This window comes from Equus asinus, chromosome 5, assembly GCF_041296235.1.
Source record: "Equus asinus isolate D_3611 breed Donkey chromosome 5, EquAss-T2T_v2, whole genome shotgun sequence".
Classification (NCBI taxonomy): domain Eukaryota; kingdom Metazoa; phylum Chordata; class Mammalia; order Perissodactyla; family Equidae; genus Equus; species Equus asinus.
The window spans coordinates 31,485,245-31,502,019 of record NC_091794.1 but is presented as its reverse complement, the minus strand read 5'-3'; the positions used below and the strand labels follow the sequence as shown (position 1 = coordinate 31,502,019).

Sequence of the window (16,775 nt, the reverse complement as noted above, 5' to 3'; positions counted from 1 at the left end):
AGTGTTTTAGCAAGGAGGGCTTTCCTTACTTTAATGAAAATGCTCTAACATACTGAATTGACTTAAAACTTGATTATTTCTATTTGGGATCCTCCCACTTCCAGTGTTTAAGCAAAATAGCAAAGGGAGGCCACAATTTTAAACAATAAGGGCCTGCTAAACTTAAACCGGGAGTGATTGACCTTGCTACCCACTGTTGTAAATATGACAGAGCTCAGATACATTCATGTGGGAACATGTTCATTAGAATCTTTTTTTAAAAATATGAGCCTTGATCTTGATCACCACCATAGCATTAAGAAATGTCAACTAGATCTCTTCTCTCTCGGAAATCATCACAAAAGTGATCTTTTAGAAGTCAATTTTAAAAGTGTGAAATGAAAATTTACCTCGCTTATTAGGATAGGAAGAGGCTAGACCATCTATAGTGTAGGATATCTCAGCATCATTTGCCTCCATGAGTTGTTCCTTTAGCTTTTCCAGCTGTTAAAAATCAAATATGAAAATTATTAGTCTTTAACAACAACCATGCTGTTTTCTATTGAGGAAGAGGAAAGATAGAGCAGAAAGGAAAAAGAGAAGGAAAGATGGAAGAAAGGAAGAAAAGAAGGAGAAAAAAGAAACGGAAAAAGAAAGAAATGAAATGAAAGAAAATAAGCAAAAAGAATTAAATAGAAAAGTAAAGGAAACTTGCATCTAAAGACCGGCTGGGAAAGGTACATGACTCAACAGTAGACCAGGAAGAAACAGTTTATGTTGAAGGAAGTCACCTCCGGGTGTTAATTAATGGGGAGCCTGTAAACACAGCCTGTTTAGCTGGACTTGATTTTATGTCACCTATAATGAGCAGTCCTTTTTAAGGAGCTCCAAAGAGTTATGTGAATGTGTGGATTTCCTAAAATATTTGCCCTTTCTAGCAGGAAGGGAGAAGTATTTTGAGGCCCTAGGGTTTCCTCCCAGAATTCAACTCATGTTAATTTTTAGCAAGCGCTCTTATTGCCTAAGTGCCAAAGACCTAACTCTGCTGAAGTAGAGTTAGCCTGAACTACTGCACATGTGCATGCCTTAGCTGCTCAGAATGATGGGGCGTAATTTTCTCTCCCAAACAGACACACAGTTTGTATAATAAGGGCTTCCATGCAGTTGTATTTGAAAGAGTTAAAAATTATCTCATCTAACATCTTGCAAATTTTCTTCATAGCTTATCACAGAGTTGGGGGAAAAGTGTGCTGAAAGGCCACTGTCAGGAGGCCAAATGCAGGTTAAGAAGGCAGCTTCAGGCTCCTCCCAAACCATCTCCAAGAAAAACAGCTCCATTTTTGTATGTTTCATTTCCTGGGGCCACATCCAATTTTGTTTGGGAAAAAGTATTTCCACTTTTAAAAATAACAATAACTCTTGAAAACCACCAATCTAGTTATAGCTTCGCATTTTCAGATGAGAAGAGTTAGGTCTAAAGAATTTTAATTTGTCCAAGGTCTCATGGTTAGGTAATTGGAGAGCCAGAACCAGAATCCACATTTCTAGACATTTTATCCCATGATCACTTCAGCTACAGTCTTGTTTTGCTTTTTTTTTTTTTTTTTGGAGGAAGATTAGCCCTCAGCTAACTACCGCCAGTCCTCCTCTTTTTGCTGAGGAAGCCTGGCTCTGAGCTAACATCCGTGCCCATCTTCCTCTAGTCCATACGTGGGACGCCTACCACAGCATGGCTGCCAAGCAGTGCCATGTCCGCACCCGGGACCCGAACCAGCGAACCCCGGGCCGCCGAGAAGCGGAACGTGCGAATGCAACCGCTGCGCCACTGGGCCGGCCCCTGTTTTGCTTTTTTTTTTATTATTTTTTTTCAGTATAATTTGACTTTCTTTCCCTAGTCAATTACTTAACTCTTTCTCTAGCGGAAATAAAAGTTTCACAATATAAAAGTATGAATTGCTTAAATTACTGCATCAAAAAATTGCCTCAAAATTGAAACTTTAGAGGCTGGCCCCGTGGCCGAGTGGTTAAGTTCACACGCTCTGCTGCAGGCGGCCCAGTGTTTCGTTGGTTTGAATCCTAGGCTCGGACACGGCACTGCTCACCAAACCATGCTGAGGCAGCATCCCACATGCCACAACTAGAAGAACCCACAACGAAGAATACACAACTATGCACTGGGGGGCTTCGGGGAGAAAAAGGAAAAAAATAAAATCTTAAAAAAAGAAATTGAAACTTTAAGTATTTCACATTCTTACCTGGTTCAGTTCTTCCAACTTGTCAGCCAGTTCTATATCTGCAAGACACATTTGTCATATGAAAAATGTACATTGCAAGTAATGTTTAATTCACTTTAAGACGTATATTCAGGATCTTATGTGGAAGACAAAGGTCTTTTTCACATGATTTGAGATGACACACCCATCCCTAATATAAAAATCCCAAATATTTTTTCTGTACTATTGAAATGTAATCAGTTATGTAATGACAAAACACCTAATTTCTAAGAATAAGCACAAGTTTTTCTAAAGTAGATCATAGTACTAACAAGGATTGTCATTTAGGAATAAACGATTTTACTGACAGGAAAGTCTCATGAAACAATATCAAGTGAAAAAAAGCAGGACACAGATCTTATCTATATAATTCAATCGAAAAGGAAATTCCCCCAAATATTAGTAATATCTCCCTCTGAGTTTTACAATTTTAGTATGATTTTTTCTTTTTTATAATTTTATTCATTTTCTTCAATGAGAATATCTTACTTCTAATTTTAATACACTGTATTTTTAACATATTTAAAGGTATTATTTTAACTAATACGTTATCCCATGGGTAAACAATTTTTTAAAAAACAGATGTTTTCTTTTTGAGGAAAATTAGCCCTGAGCTAACATCTGCCACCAATCGTCCTCTTTTTGCTGAGGAAGACTGGCCCTGAGCTAACATCCGTGCCCATCTTCCTCTACTTTATATGTGGGATGCCTGCCACAACATGACTTGACAAGCGGTGTGTTGATCCGCACCCAGGATCCAAACCGGCAAAGCCCAGGCCGCTGAAGCAGAATGTGCGAACTTAACCACCGCACCACCAGGCCAGCCCCAAGACCAGGCGTCTTCTGAGAGGATACCCACATTGTCACATTTTCTCTTAAGCTAGCCTTGCTAAGTTTCTGAAATATTTGTCATTTCTAGGAGAGCAGTCTGATCCCTAATTGTAAATCAGATTTTCTTGTTCTTCAAAAAAAAAAAATCTCAATTTGTGTAGCTTAAATTTCCCAATGGTCTCTACTCCAACCATTTCCCAAATTGAAAGAATTTGATTGCAAAAGGTGCTAATTTAACTGCCACAAAACTGTGGTTAATTTGTGATTTGAAGCATTTAGTAATAATCTTGAAGCATTTAATAAAAGAAAATATTAACCATACTAGTGGGGAGTTGCAAAGATGAGAAGGAAATATGAGTAAAGATAACTATTTTGTAGCTAGACGGTTACTGATCCCATCAGGACCCTCTAGTTGAACAAAACAGGATTTTAATACTTTATAATAATACCATTGCTTTTAGCATGAATATGAAACTAAAAAACACTTAAACCTTCAGTGCAACATAAAAAGGACTAGTTATTCACATGGACAAAGAAAACAGATTAGTGGTTATCAGAGGGGAAGGGGAGATGGGGGGGCATAAGGAGTAAAAGGGCACATTTATATGCTGACTGACAAATAATAAGGTACAACTGAAATTTCACAATGTTATAAACTATATGACCTCAATAAAATAAAATAAAATATTTTAAAAAGGGAGTAGTTATTATTTTATTTAATATAAATTAACATTTAGAAAGAGCAGGTCAGAAGATAGAGTAAATAAAGCTCGATTTTATTCTTAACTCACCAATGTTGGAAGGTCTTTGGAAATCAACATTGTTTTTCAGTAGAGTCAGCAACAGTTCCTCTTGATTTGTATCTTCTTTGTCTGGAAATAATTCACTTCCTGCAAAGATAGCCTCAATGTGATGAAACCTCCATTTTCAACCTGTATCCCTGAAAGTGTTTCTAATTACATAGGTTTTACAGGTAACTATCAATGTGTATACTCACTGATAAAAGGGGTGTAGAGTGAGGTGTGAATCCAAAAGCATGGGCTGTTTTAAAAATCATTGAATATATATGAACAGTCAAAGACAGATTGTGAGAGACAGGTAAGCAGAGACAGAGCATACACGTGGAAGATTACACCTTAACGTTTTCCTGCAATTATTTTTGGGTAGTAGAATTGCAGATAAATTTTACTTTCTTCTTTTTATCTGTGTTTTTGAATTTTCTGCTATTGTGTTTGACATGAGAAATATAAATTAAAAGTTGTTTTTAAAAGAAAAAATAAATAACATTTAATTTTGAGATTTTATTTAATATAACACTTAAATATGAGCCCTTTTGTGTTCTGGGGATCACCTGTAAACCATCCAAGGGAGCCTTGTGGAAGAGGTGGTGTGATGTCTACTTTTTCCCTATTGACGTCTTTCCATCTTAATTCTTTACTTCACAGCCCATTCATTATCAGATGCTCAACTCTCTCAGCACTCTAAAAACTGAAATATCGCCCACATTTTTCTAAATATTTTATCTGGAGTAGAAATCAGAGCAATACAATTTATTCAAGTTATAAATCATGAAGATTCAACAAGACATTTATTAACAAACAATGCAATTGAAATAATAATTAGCGTTTTACAAACAAAATGAACTTCTGTGAGGTGGCTTGAAAAATCAAAGCTTTATCATATTATTTCTATAGGATCACTCTTCTTTCTCTCTGTCTCCTCATACTGACTGATACAGTGTGGGCAGAAGCTAGATTAGTGAGGTTGAAGTTTAGAAGTGAGAATATTGTGGTCTCAGTTAGAGAAATGGCTCATAATTTGACTAGATTCTTCCTTTAAATCATCTGTCTTTCCCTGTGTCTGCAAAATATCAGTTGATGAACTCAAACAATTAAGTGGCTGATTAAAGCAACAACAGAAGCCTTGCGGAGGAAGAAAATGGATGCCTTGGGGCAGGCGATAGCATCAGAGTTTTCTACATTGACGAAAGACACTTAATTGTTGCTCAATTCTTCAATTTCCTTTACTTCATAGACATAGAAATTATCTGTGAAATTTTGGGGGATTTTTGGTGAGTGATTAAAATGTTAATAGAATATCAATAGACCGTTTGCTTAACATGAGTTATATGAAGACCCTCAGAGACAGTTTAGTTTAAGAGAAGACATGATTATGCAATAACGTAATTTTTATTATGGTGGTTCATTAAAATGTTAAATTATAATCTTTAAGATATTTAAATTAAAAAACAAATAAGGTACATTTTATAGCCAGATGATAATGATCACTTGTTTCACAAGAGAACTGTAATAACAGAAACAGATCCATTGCCTTCAATTTGAGAATTTATAAGACTGGGAGGAAGATAACCAGGAAAGTGCAGATCTGAAGGTTTTATTTGCTTAATTCACAGTCCACTTCTCTGCCTATTTAAATGGAGCATTTTTCTAAAAGGAAAATTAATATATTTGCCTTTCTTTACCAGTTTTATCTCCAGTGATTACATCTGCATAACTGTCCTCAGAAATTCTTGTCACTACCTTTTAAGATAACCATCTTTTATAGGAATCTCTGAAGAAAAAGTTTTTTCAAGAAATTTTTTTAAAAAACTCTTTTCTATTTCTAAAGTTAAGTAAGATACTGGCTAAGAAAAATTGTAGAAAATGTCTTTTTTTGTTTGTTTTCATTTTTAGTTTTAAAACAGATACAGCGTCAAAAGAAAAAAAATCACATGTACTTTTAATATGTTCTATCTTTGAACTAAAAGTTAATATTGATAAAAGATATGATTGAATAAAAAAATACCCAAATGTAGATGCACCTTTAGCACAATGGATGGAAAAGTTACCCAGATATGAGAGAGTGACTACTTTTGCAAATACACAGAAAATACTGATTGATTACTACTTGAGATATTGAATCTTAAAAGACAGTTGTCTTCTTGCTTATCATTCAAATGTGATGATTTTACTGCATATAGACAGAAATTTTGCTGGAAAGAAAGTCAGAAACCCCCAAAATGATAATATAACCAAAAATTTAAATTTTCATAGTCTTCTTGGTCATGACAGTCACTCTTTCACATTTTGTAGCAGCCAATTTGCCCAGTTTCAGGCTTGTGCATTGAGGTATGCTCTTCTATGGTCTCAAGCAAATGAAAGCTGGCAGATTGTGCCATTTGTCTCGGATATTGTCTAACAGAGAGAGAGCAGGATGGTGACCCCAAATCGTAGTCTGTCAGCAGACAAATGATTATTTGAAAAAATGTGTCAAGATAAATCAAACATTTGGTTGCTTTGAAAAATGTGTACTCTAATCATGGATAATTTAGATTAGAAAATAACCTTTCTAATAATTTAATCTTCACCATTTACATATGAAACTGAGATCAAAGGGGGGGTCCCAGAGAGAAACCTTTCTAATATGCTGCCAGTGACATATGCATATCAATGTGTGGTATTCTAGGCTCTGAAGTGTTATATAATTGTAATCTAGCAAAATGCTAAATGTTAGATTTTTCTGTATTTCATATACACATGAAATCAGAAGTTAAGGTTACTAGTAACATCCCAATTTTGCAAAGTCCTCGATAAATGGCCACATTTTTTCTTACATATTTACACTGTGATAAAAACATTGAAAATTTCATTATTTCACAGGAAGAGAACAGAAGCCTACCAAGGGCAATGATTTTGACTGGCCAATAACAAAATGTGAGTGCCATGGATAAAATCCAGAAACTTTGATTCCCCATCTTATATTTAGGTTTCTGGGACGATATGTTTTTCAATGGGAAAATCCCTATGAATAAATAATAAAGGTCTGTGCAATTTTATTTCCACTGTCAAAAGAACTGCTCTAATTTTCATTGACTTTTAAAACCACATTTCAGGCAACATGGTCTAGAAAAATTGAATTAGATCCAAAAGGGAGAAACTTGATTCTTTTTCACAAACCAGTGTCATGTAAACAAAATTTGTGACATTCTCTCTTGGTTCCTCTGTGTAAAACAAAAGTAAAAGGATATCTCCCTCTTCCTGACAAGGAGATCAGTTAGAAAATAGATAACCTCAGAATTTCAAACTGGAAGGGATAGTAGAGAGCACTATTTTAAGTTACTATTCTTAAAAAATAAAGAAATATTCAAAAGTTTCGATGAGATTATTTGCCTGATAAATCAGCACTAAATCTAGCCCCACTGATTAAGAACTCTATCCACTGAATGCATTGAAATTTTAAAGAAACATCGATACAAATTACAATATTACAAGAGCAGAAGCTTGTTTTCTCCAACTTTATCATGGCACGTGTTTTTAGAAATCATAAATTAAATTATATCATTTAACGTAAGTACCATAAATATGTTAGAAATCTGATAAATACAGTCAATTCACAATGCGGCTGGTGGCATCCTCAAAGGATGAAGTAGATTTCACCATCCATTATTGTCCTCAAATCTCTGCAAACACAAGTTTCTGTCTTGATGTGTTTTTCTCTGAGCCACTCTCCTCTCATAAGTGATTTACTAACAATCTCACAGGATGAAAATTGCATTTTTCTTTCCCCAAGATATACTTTTAAAATATGCACAGATTGTGAAATTGACTGTATTACTATTTACACATTGCCTATTTTTGGTGATGGGATAGCAATGAGAAAGAGATGCCCCATGATTAGAAAAAAATTAAGTGTAGTTGAAATTAGTGTAATATTGGTTAAGATTAATTTACTTGAGAAGAACAGCATTACAGATTACATTTAATTTAAAACAGCAACTACTTGAAGGGATGTTTGATGATATAATTATATTAATGTCTTAAAACGTTATCGTGATAATGACAGAAAAATCAAGTGATGCAAACAGGAAGATAAGAATTATTTACCCACCTGTAGGATTTTTAATTCCTATGTACATACCTTGGATAAGATACGGCCGTCCATGTACCGATTCTAAAGTGATCATTACAGATAACAAAGTTAAGAGTCTAAAGCAAAGAGTGGTTGAGAGTATCTTGTGCATCTTAAAAATCTTCTTCCGCACTAGCAGGAAAACTGACTACCGAGGTCAAGACGAATATTTCAATGGCTCTGGAAGGCTGCAGAGCTCACTTATAAAAGGCAGTAAGTGTGCTTCAACTACAAATGATCTGGACGAAGAAAAAAAAACGTATAAAGTGTAATGCATCCTGTCAATATGATTCACTACTTGGAGAAGTGACAGGTTTGCTGCTCAGTCAATGACAGGAAGAACCCAATCGATTTATCTCATACCTGCCAATTTCACTAAAAGCTGGCATTCCTATACATGCCCACACACTCAGACACACGCACAAGCATAAAGCACAAACTCAGAATGTAGAACCTGTTGGTTAGATTTTCATAATTTATTGTTTAACTTCCTGATTCTGGGATTAATTAACCTCAAATCCTATTAATACTGAGGACGAGTGTGTAGAAGGCAGATGAAAGTGGGAACAATGCCTTTCATTTGACCAATTTAGAGCCAGATGGAGGTCTTCCTGATAGTGATGCTATTTGCAACCATCACTTCATTTTTAACCAACCAAATAGATTTGAGTTGGGAAGAGCTCAAATTTGCAATGAATCATAATGGGAACATTAATGTCTCACTACATGGAAGAAGGATGGTTTCATTTTGCTGCAAGCAGCACTTTAAAAAATTAAGGCGAAATCTAATTAATTCAAAGTTGGCAAATGTCCTGTCAATTACTCTGTTTAATACTTGTTTTAATTGTGATGGTTTTCTTTCTAAGTCAAAGTCTTTCAGTGTATCTCCAATTCCAATTTTATGCCTCCAAAGATGCAATGATGACCTCTGGCCTTGGCATTTACTTCCTGTCCTAAGAGACTCTAGTTGCATTAGCAGTAAGACTGACTCAGTTCCAAGTGCATACACTGCAGTACATGATGATGTTAAAGAAGGACAATGACCGAACTTTTCACTAACCCATGGTTTTAATAAATTCCCTGAATAAAGTCTAAACTATGTAGTTTGATATTTAGTCTTGTTTTTCCTTCAAGGCTCATTTTCCACTACATGTCCTTGTGCACTTTCCTGAACATATCCTATACTTTCTTTACTCCAGAGCTTTGCTGACATATTTCTGTACATCTGGGACTCCTTTATTCCACCACCATTTTACCTATTAATTCCTCAAGCCTCTGATCAAATGTCACCAACTCTATTTAGTCTTTTGGATTTCTTTTTTTTTTTTTTAGCCTTCAGCCATAACTTTTTTTATATATAAGTTTGAGGTGTACAGCTTTATAATTTGACATCTATATACATTACAAAGTGATCACCACCACAAGTCTAGTTACCATCTGGCACCAAACAGTTGACCCCCTTCACCCATTTCATCCATTCCCCCCAATCCCCTTCCCCTCTGGTAACCACTAATCTGTCTTCTGTATCTATGAGTTTGTTTTTGTTTTATTGTGTTTGCTTGTTTTGGTCTTTTTAGATTCCACATACGAGTGAAATCATATGGTATTTGTCTTTCTTCATCTGACTTATTTCACTTAGCATAATACCTTCAAGGTCCATCAAAGTTGTCGCAAATGGCAAGATTTCATTCTTTTTTATGGTTGAGTAGTATTCCATTGTACATATATACACACACGACATCTTCTTTATCCATTCATCTATTGATGTACACTCAGGTTGTTTCCATATCTTGGCTACTGTAAATAATGCTGCAATGAACATAGGGGTGCATATATCTTTTCTAATTAGTGTTTTTGTATTCTTTAGATAAATACCCAGAAGTGGAATAGCTGAGTCATATGGTAGTTCTATTATTAATTTTTTGAGGAATCTCCATACTGTTTTCCATAGTGGCAATTTACAACCCCACCAACAGTGTACAAGGGTTCTCTTTTCTCTACATCCTCTCCAACACATGTTATTTCTTGTCTTTTTGATAATAGCCATTCTAACAGGTGTAAGATGATATCTCATTGTGGTTTGGATTTGCATTTCCCTAGTAATTAGTGATGTCGAACATCTTTTCATGTACATACTGACCATCTGTATGTCCTCTTTGGTAAAAGGTGTATTCAGATCCTCAGCCCATTTTTTCAATAGGGTTGTTTGGTTTTCTTTTTTCTTGAGTTGTATCAGTTCTTTATATATTTCAGATATTAACTCCTTATTGGATATATGGTTTGCAAATATCCTTACCTATTCAGTAAGTTGCCTTTTTATTTTGATGACAGTTTCCTTCACTGGGCAGAAGCTTTTTAGTTTGATGTAGTCCCATTTATTTATTTTTGCTTTTGTTTCCCTTGCCTTTGGAGCCAGATCCACAAAGACATTGCTAAGACTCATGTCAAGAAACTTACCAGCATAACTTTTTTCACCTCCTTTGGACTGCCGCAATACCTGGCTTATATATCTATCATAACTCAAAATCCATTCCTCTTTTAATTATGGTTATGTGTTTATGTGTCCACCTCCACTATTAAATTGTAAATACTTTGACAGCAGTTATTGTCACAGCCACTTCTGCCCCCATTTGCAAATATCAGAGTGATTTGAAGTGAAAATGTATTTGACATGCGTTTAAGTAATAACTGAAACTTCTGATAATTTAAAGGCAAATGGGATAGCGCTCTTAAATTTTATGTCTAGTTATAAAGTTAAATGAGTAGAAGGAATAATCACAATTTTTTAAGCGTCTGTTTTTTTCTTGAGCCTAAAAATTCAAGGATAAACAATGTCTTTGAAACTTGATCCTAAAAGTTTATCATCCCATAGTGTTTGAAAACCTTCTGTCATTCAAATACACTTTGATGTCATCTGTCAATTTATTTAGTAAGTTATTTAAATTGGCTTTTTAAACTCTAAAGCATTTGTATCAATATGGGAAATGGGAAATCAGTATCACTTGATGGACAAAGAATATATAAATATGATGAAAATTAGTATAATTACAAGTTAAATATTAAAGTAAAAAGATATAAAATACACTGATAATAAATCTAATCAATCACTTATTAAAAATACTGATAATAAATCTAATAATTCAAAATGAAGACCAGAATATATTACCCAATGAAATGGGAAAGTTAAATATGAGCCAGTATTAAAGACATGTTCAGCTCATGGTTCCATAATTAAGAAAAAAAAATTTTTTAATAAAATTTTTCTCTCTCCTTTTTTTTTAATTTTGATGGTAAGCAGTACAAGTCCAGTTCTCACGGGTGTGTTCTTAGAAGAGGCAAAATAATTTAACTGCCTTCTCTGATAAGATAGGATACTGATGATTCATTTCTAAACAAAATGATATGTATGACATTTATTCCACAAACATTTGTTTCAGAAAATCTGATGCAATTGCTTGAAACTTTTCTTCTGTTACATTTTAGTTGATGTTGGCAAAGCAATAAAAAATAACTTCCTTATCCGTGACCCTTTCCATCTACTATAGGGAAAAGCCTACAAAGACCTTTCAATAAGTCTTTCATCTCTCTCTTTCCTTAATCAAAGTATTTTATTAAGTTCTTCTCATGAGTGTATAATGAAATTAATTGCCCAGACAAAAACAAATTTTCACTATTGATTGTATTAAACAGATAAATGTTAGAACTGTATTGAAACAGATTGTATTGAACAGATAAACTTTCAATATTTGTTTCTGGAGCCCTTAGTACACACAGTAATAATACATACCAATGTTATTGTTGCCATTTACTGAGCAATTATCCCATGTGAGGCCCTGTTATAAACACTTCACATATATTATCTTATTTCATTCCCATAGCAGTCCCTCAGCAATTATAAAATTATTTTAATTTTTCACCTTTTATAGCAAAAGAAGAAAGTTATGAAGTCAAAAGTGAAACCTACATCTATCCAACTGCAGAGCCACACTATTAACCCAAGTTGTCTCTTGCCCATGATTGGGGAAAGACAGAGACGGAAAATGATGGACTATTCCAATAAGAGACCCCAATTTTAAAGGACACTTACAATTTTTAACCTCTCATTTTCAAAAGCAATCATTTTGATCACTTAGTCTGTATTTCAATTATAGCATATAAAAATCATTTCCATTTTGTCAGTAAAGACATTGTCAAGTTATATGATAATTTACACATAGCTATAAGATTCGCTTACATCATAACTATTTCTCATAATGAGCACAGGAAAAGCACAGATAACAAGAGTCCATATGACAAATACATTTGAATAATTACTTTTTGACTTTATTAAACACTTGGGCTTTTTTTCCCAGTGAGTAGAAAAATAGAACAATTTCATTTTGACCTCTCTCTGACCCTGTTAATTCTTGGTAGAATTCCTAACATATAATTAAATGAGTGAATGAAAACAGCAGGCAGAGGAAGAAGGCAAAAATAGAGGCTCTGGCATTCTAACAAGCCAGTACATGGATTTTTTTTCATTGAAGAGAATTCAGAACGGCCTTTATTTGCCAAAATAAAGTAGAAATGTCTAGTCAAATACCTTGACAATTTTTTCAAATTAGGTTGTCTTTTTATTAAATTGTAATTCTTTATATTCTGGATGCTAGTCTCTTATCAGATACGTAATTTGCAAATGTATTTTCCCATTCTGTGGGTTGTCTTTTCACTTTCCTGATAGTGTTCTTTGAAGCACAAAAGTTTGTATTTGGATAAAGTCCAATTTATCTATTTTTTTCTTTTGTGTTTTTGTTTTTAGTGTCGTATCTAAGAAACCATTGCCTAATCCAAAGTCACAAAGATGTGTGCTTGTGTTTTCTTTTAGAGTTTTATAGTTTTAGCTCTAAAATGTAACCCTTGGATACATTTTGCATTGTTTCATACGTAATGTGAGGTAAGGGTCCAAATTTATTCTTTCGCATGTGGATATCTAGTTGTCCCAGAACAATTTGTTGAAAAGATTATTCTTTCCCCCATTGAATAGTCTCAGTATCTTGTCTAAACCAACTGACTACAGATGTATGCTTTTGTTTCAGACTCTCAATTCTATTCCATTGATCAATTTGTCTACCTTATGCCAGTCCCAAGCTGTCTTGATTATTGTGGCTTTGTAGTAAGCTTTGACATCAGGAGGTATGAGACTTCCAACTTTGTCCTTCTTTTTCAAGATTGTTTTGGCTTTTCTGGATCTCTTGCATTTCCATATAAATTTTAGAATCAGCTAGTCAGTTTCTGTTAAAAAGAGCAACTGGGATTTTGATAGGAACTGCATTGAATTTGTAGATCAATTTGGGAAATATTGCCATCTTAAAAATATTAAATCTTCCCATCCATGAACACAGGGTATCTTTCTAATTATTTAGGTCTTTAATTTCTTTAAAAGCTGTTTTATAGTTCTCAGGGGACAAGTCTTACACTAATTTTTCAGTTTACTCCCAAATATTTTGTTTTTCTGATGCTATAATAAATGGAATTATTTTCATAATTTAATTTTTGCATTGTTCATCGTTAGGGTATGAAAATACAATTGATTTTTATATATTGATCTTGCATCTTGCAACCTCGCTGACTTCACTTGTTAACTTTAACAAAATTTTTTGTTTCTTTGTTTACAGATTCCTTAGGATTTTCTGTATAGAAGATCATGTCATCTATAGATGTAGTTTTACTCTTTCTTTTCCAATCTGGGTGCCTTCTATTTCTTTTTCCTGCCTAGTTGTTCTGGCTATAGCCTCCAGTACAATATTGAATAGAAATGGTGAGAAAAAACCTTCTTGTCTTGTTCCTCATCTTAGCGGGGAAAGCTTTCAATCTTTCACCTTTAAGTATGATATTAGTTCTGGACTTTTTGTAGATGCCCTTTACCAAGCAGAGGAAATTCCCTTCAATTCCAAGTTTGTTGAGTGTTTTTATTAAAATGAGTGTTGGATTTTGTCAAATGCTTTTTCTCCTCTATTGAGATGATTACGTGGTTTTGACCTTTATTCTATTAACATGGTGTATTACACTGATTGGTTTTTTTATGTTAAACAAACCTTGAATTCCTAGGATAAACCCCATTTGGTCATGGTGTATGATCCTTTGTATATGTAACTAGATTCAATTTGCTAGTATTTTATTGAGGATTTTTGCATCGTATTTGTAAGGGATATTGTTCTGTAGTTTTCTTTACTTGTTATATTATTGTCCAGTTTTTATATCAAGCTAATACTGGCCTCATAGAATGAATTGGTAAGCATTCTCTCCTCTTTCATTTTTTTAAGAGTTTCTGAAAGATTGATGTTTATTTTTCTTTAAATGTTTGGTAGAATTCAACAGCGAAGTCATCAGGTCCTGGACTTTTCTTTGTGGGAAGAGTTTTGAAATGCTAATTGAATCTTCTTACTTCTTTTAGGTCTATTCTACTTCTTCTTGATCTGATTTTAGTAGTTTGTGCCTTTCTAGGAATTTGTCCATTTCATCTAGGTTGCCTAACTTTTGGCATACAATTATTCATAGTATTTCTTTATAAGCCTTTTTATCTGTAAGGTAGTAGTAATGTCCCAAACCTCTGTAATTTGATGATATATATTTTAAATATAGAAAAAGACACTGAGATATTTTGTCACTTCTTTATTAAGAAGAGCCATGAGATACAAAGACCTCTCTGGCAGATCCCACGGGCAAGTGATACTAATAATAACATATACACCAAATATTGAATGCCAACCAGAATTAACATTCAGAAGGGGCCATGGCAGCAGGAATTTCTAGGCACAGACACACTGTCATGTGAGAGTTTAGTCTGTTTTCAAGTAGCATTTTTGGTAATGGTTGACAGCATGGAAGGTGGCTGACAAGAAGTGAGTAGAGGCTTAGGTTCTGGTCCACACTGGGGACCTCTAATCAAGGAGCAAATATATGATTCTTCACTTGTAGCACATGATAAAAAACGTAACATCATTCAGGATCATAACTGAGGTGAAACCACTAAGCAAAAAATCATATGAAATATAGTCTACAGTAACAGGAAGAGGGGAAAAACTGGATAAAAAATCCAGGATCTATAAGAAGATGCAAAATTACATTAGCAGTGTCTGTGCAAAAAAAAAAATGGTTTTTTTTTAAAGATTTTATTTTTTCCTTTTTCTCTCCAAAGGCCCCCGGTACATAGTTGTATATTCTTGGTTGTGGGTCCTTCTAGTTGCGGCATGTGGGAGGCTGCCTCAGCGTGGTGGTTTGATGAGCAGTGCCACGTCCACGCCCAGGATTCAAACCAATGAAACACTGGGCTGCCTGCAGCAGAGCGCGCAAACTTAACCACTCGGCCACGGGGCCAGGCCCAAGTGCAAAAAATTGTTTTAAAAAAGATTCTCTAAGCCTAAAGATTTTGTAAGCAGCAGGAAACCAGACTCTTACAATTGAGAGTAGAGGAGGAACTTGCCAAAAAAAGGGCTTGGGCCTCAGTTTAAAGGGTAGACTCCTTGGCCGAGAGAGGCCCTGGGTTATGATAAATGTCGCTAAGCTTACCTTCTTTGAACTTCAGCTATCTTGGCGATGGTAGTTGTAAAGATGATTTATCCTTCCATCAAGGAGCAGGGTCTCCATGTGCCACTATCCTTTAAACAAAACTTTTTCTCTTCCTTCTTAAAACAAACAACAAATAAACTTTTTTAGGCTACTCACAAAATCTTCCACCAACTGTTTCTAGTTTCTCCATCCCAACAAGGCCAAACTTTCTGAAATAATTTCCTCCCTCCAGTTCTTTCCCACATATTTACATCAGCCCATTTCAATCTTGCTTTTACCTTCCCCTGCCCAACTCCACTGAAGCAGTGCTTTCCAATAATCTCATTGCCACTAAATGCAATGAACATGTTTGGGTCCTCATTTTCTTGGACATCTTTGCAGAATCTCCTTGGTTGACAATACCATTCTCATTGAAAAACTCCCTGGTTTTCTCCTCCTTTGCTAGTCTTTTTTCTTTTGGTTTCTTTTACCATTTCCTCCTCTTCTGAACTTTCTCAAGGTTTGATTCTAGATTCTTTTTTCTTATCATGTTTCAATCTCTTCTGGAAATTACTTTAATCCTATCTACGTGGCAGTGACTCCAAAACTCATATCTATCTTCTCCCCTCTCTTCTGAGTGCCATACCTGGATTTCTTACAAGCTTCTCAACCATGTCCAAGAGTGAACCATTCACTTTCACTCCAGTGTTTCACTTCTCTTTCAATGTTTACCACCTAAGTAACCTGGTCATTTACCCAGGAATTCATTCAAGAAACCCCTTCTTCTCCCTTACTTCCCATCTTTTCCAACCAATTGCAAGGTTCTGTAAGTTAAACCTCTCAAGAATTTTTCAGATCTTCTCACTTCTATCTTTCTTGTCACCTCCCTAGACTAACAAGCTGTCATCTCACACCTGCACTACTAAAATACCCGTATTACCAAGTCTCCTCATTCTCACTGTTGCTCCCCTTCAACCTCTTTTCCACAAAGCTTTTAGAGTAATCTTTGGGAAATGCAAATACCAGTCTGTAATACTCCTACTTAAAACCCTTCAACTCTTTTCCATTACATTTAGTATAAAGATTGAGAGTTCCCACATTACCTGCATCTATCTACATCTTCAATCTTGTCCAGACTCATCTTTCCATTACCACAGTTCAGCCACAGTAATCTTCTTTCAGTTCTTCAAAAATGTCAAACTACTTTCTGCCACAAGAACTTTGCATCTGCAGCGAGGCACGCTCCCCTCTCCCTAC

General features: G+C 34.8%; 1 protein-coding gene across 1 annotated transcript in view; it reads right to left on the bottom strand.

The window, feature by feature from the left end:
* Positions 1–16,775, bottom strand: part of UTS2B (urotensin 2B) — a 45,585-nt gene that overhangs the window by 7,323 nt on the left and 21,487 nt on the right. The window contains exons 6-10 of the mRNA XM_070509202.1: positions 15,540–15,655; positions 8,001–8,230; positions 3,875–3,973; positions 2,235–2,272; positions 390–483 (exon numbers count right to left, since the gene is read on the bottom strand). Coding sequence (XP_070365303.1) covers positions 390–483; positions 2,235–2,272; positions 3,875–3,973; positions 8,001–8,103 — 334 coding nt within the window. The 5' untranslated portion in view covers positions 8,104–8,230; positions 15,540–15,655. The remainder of the gene's footprint in view (positions 1–389; positions 484–2,234; positions 2,273–3,874; positions 3,974–8,000; positions 8,231–15,539; positions 15,656–16,775) is intronic.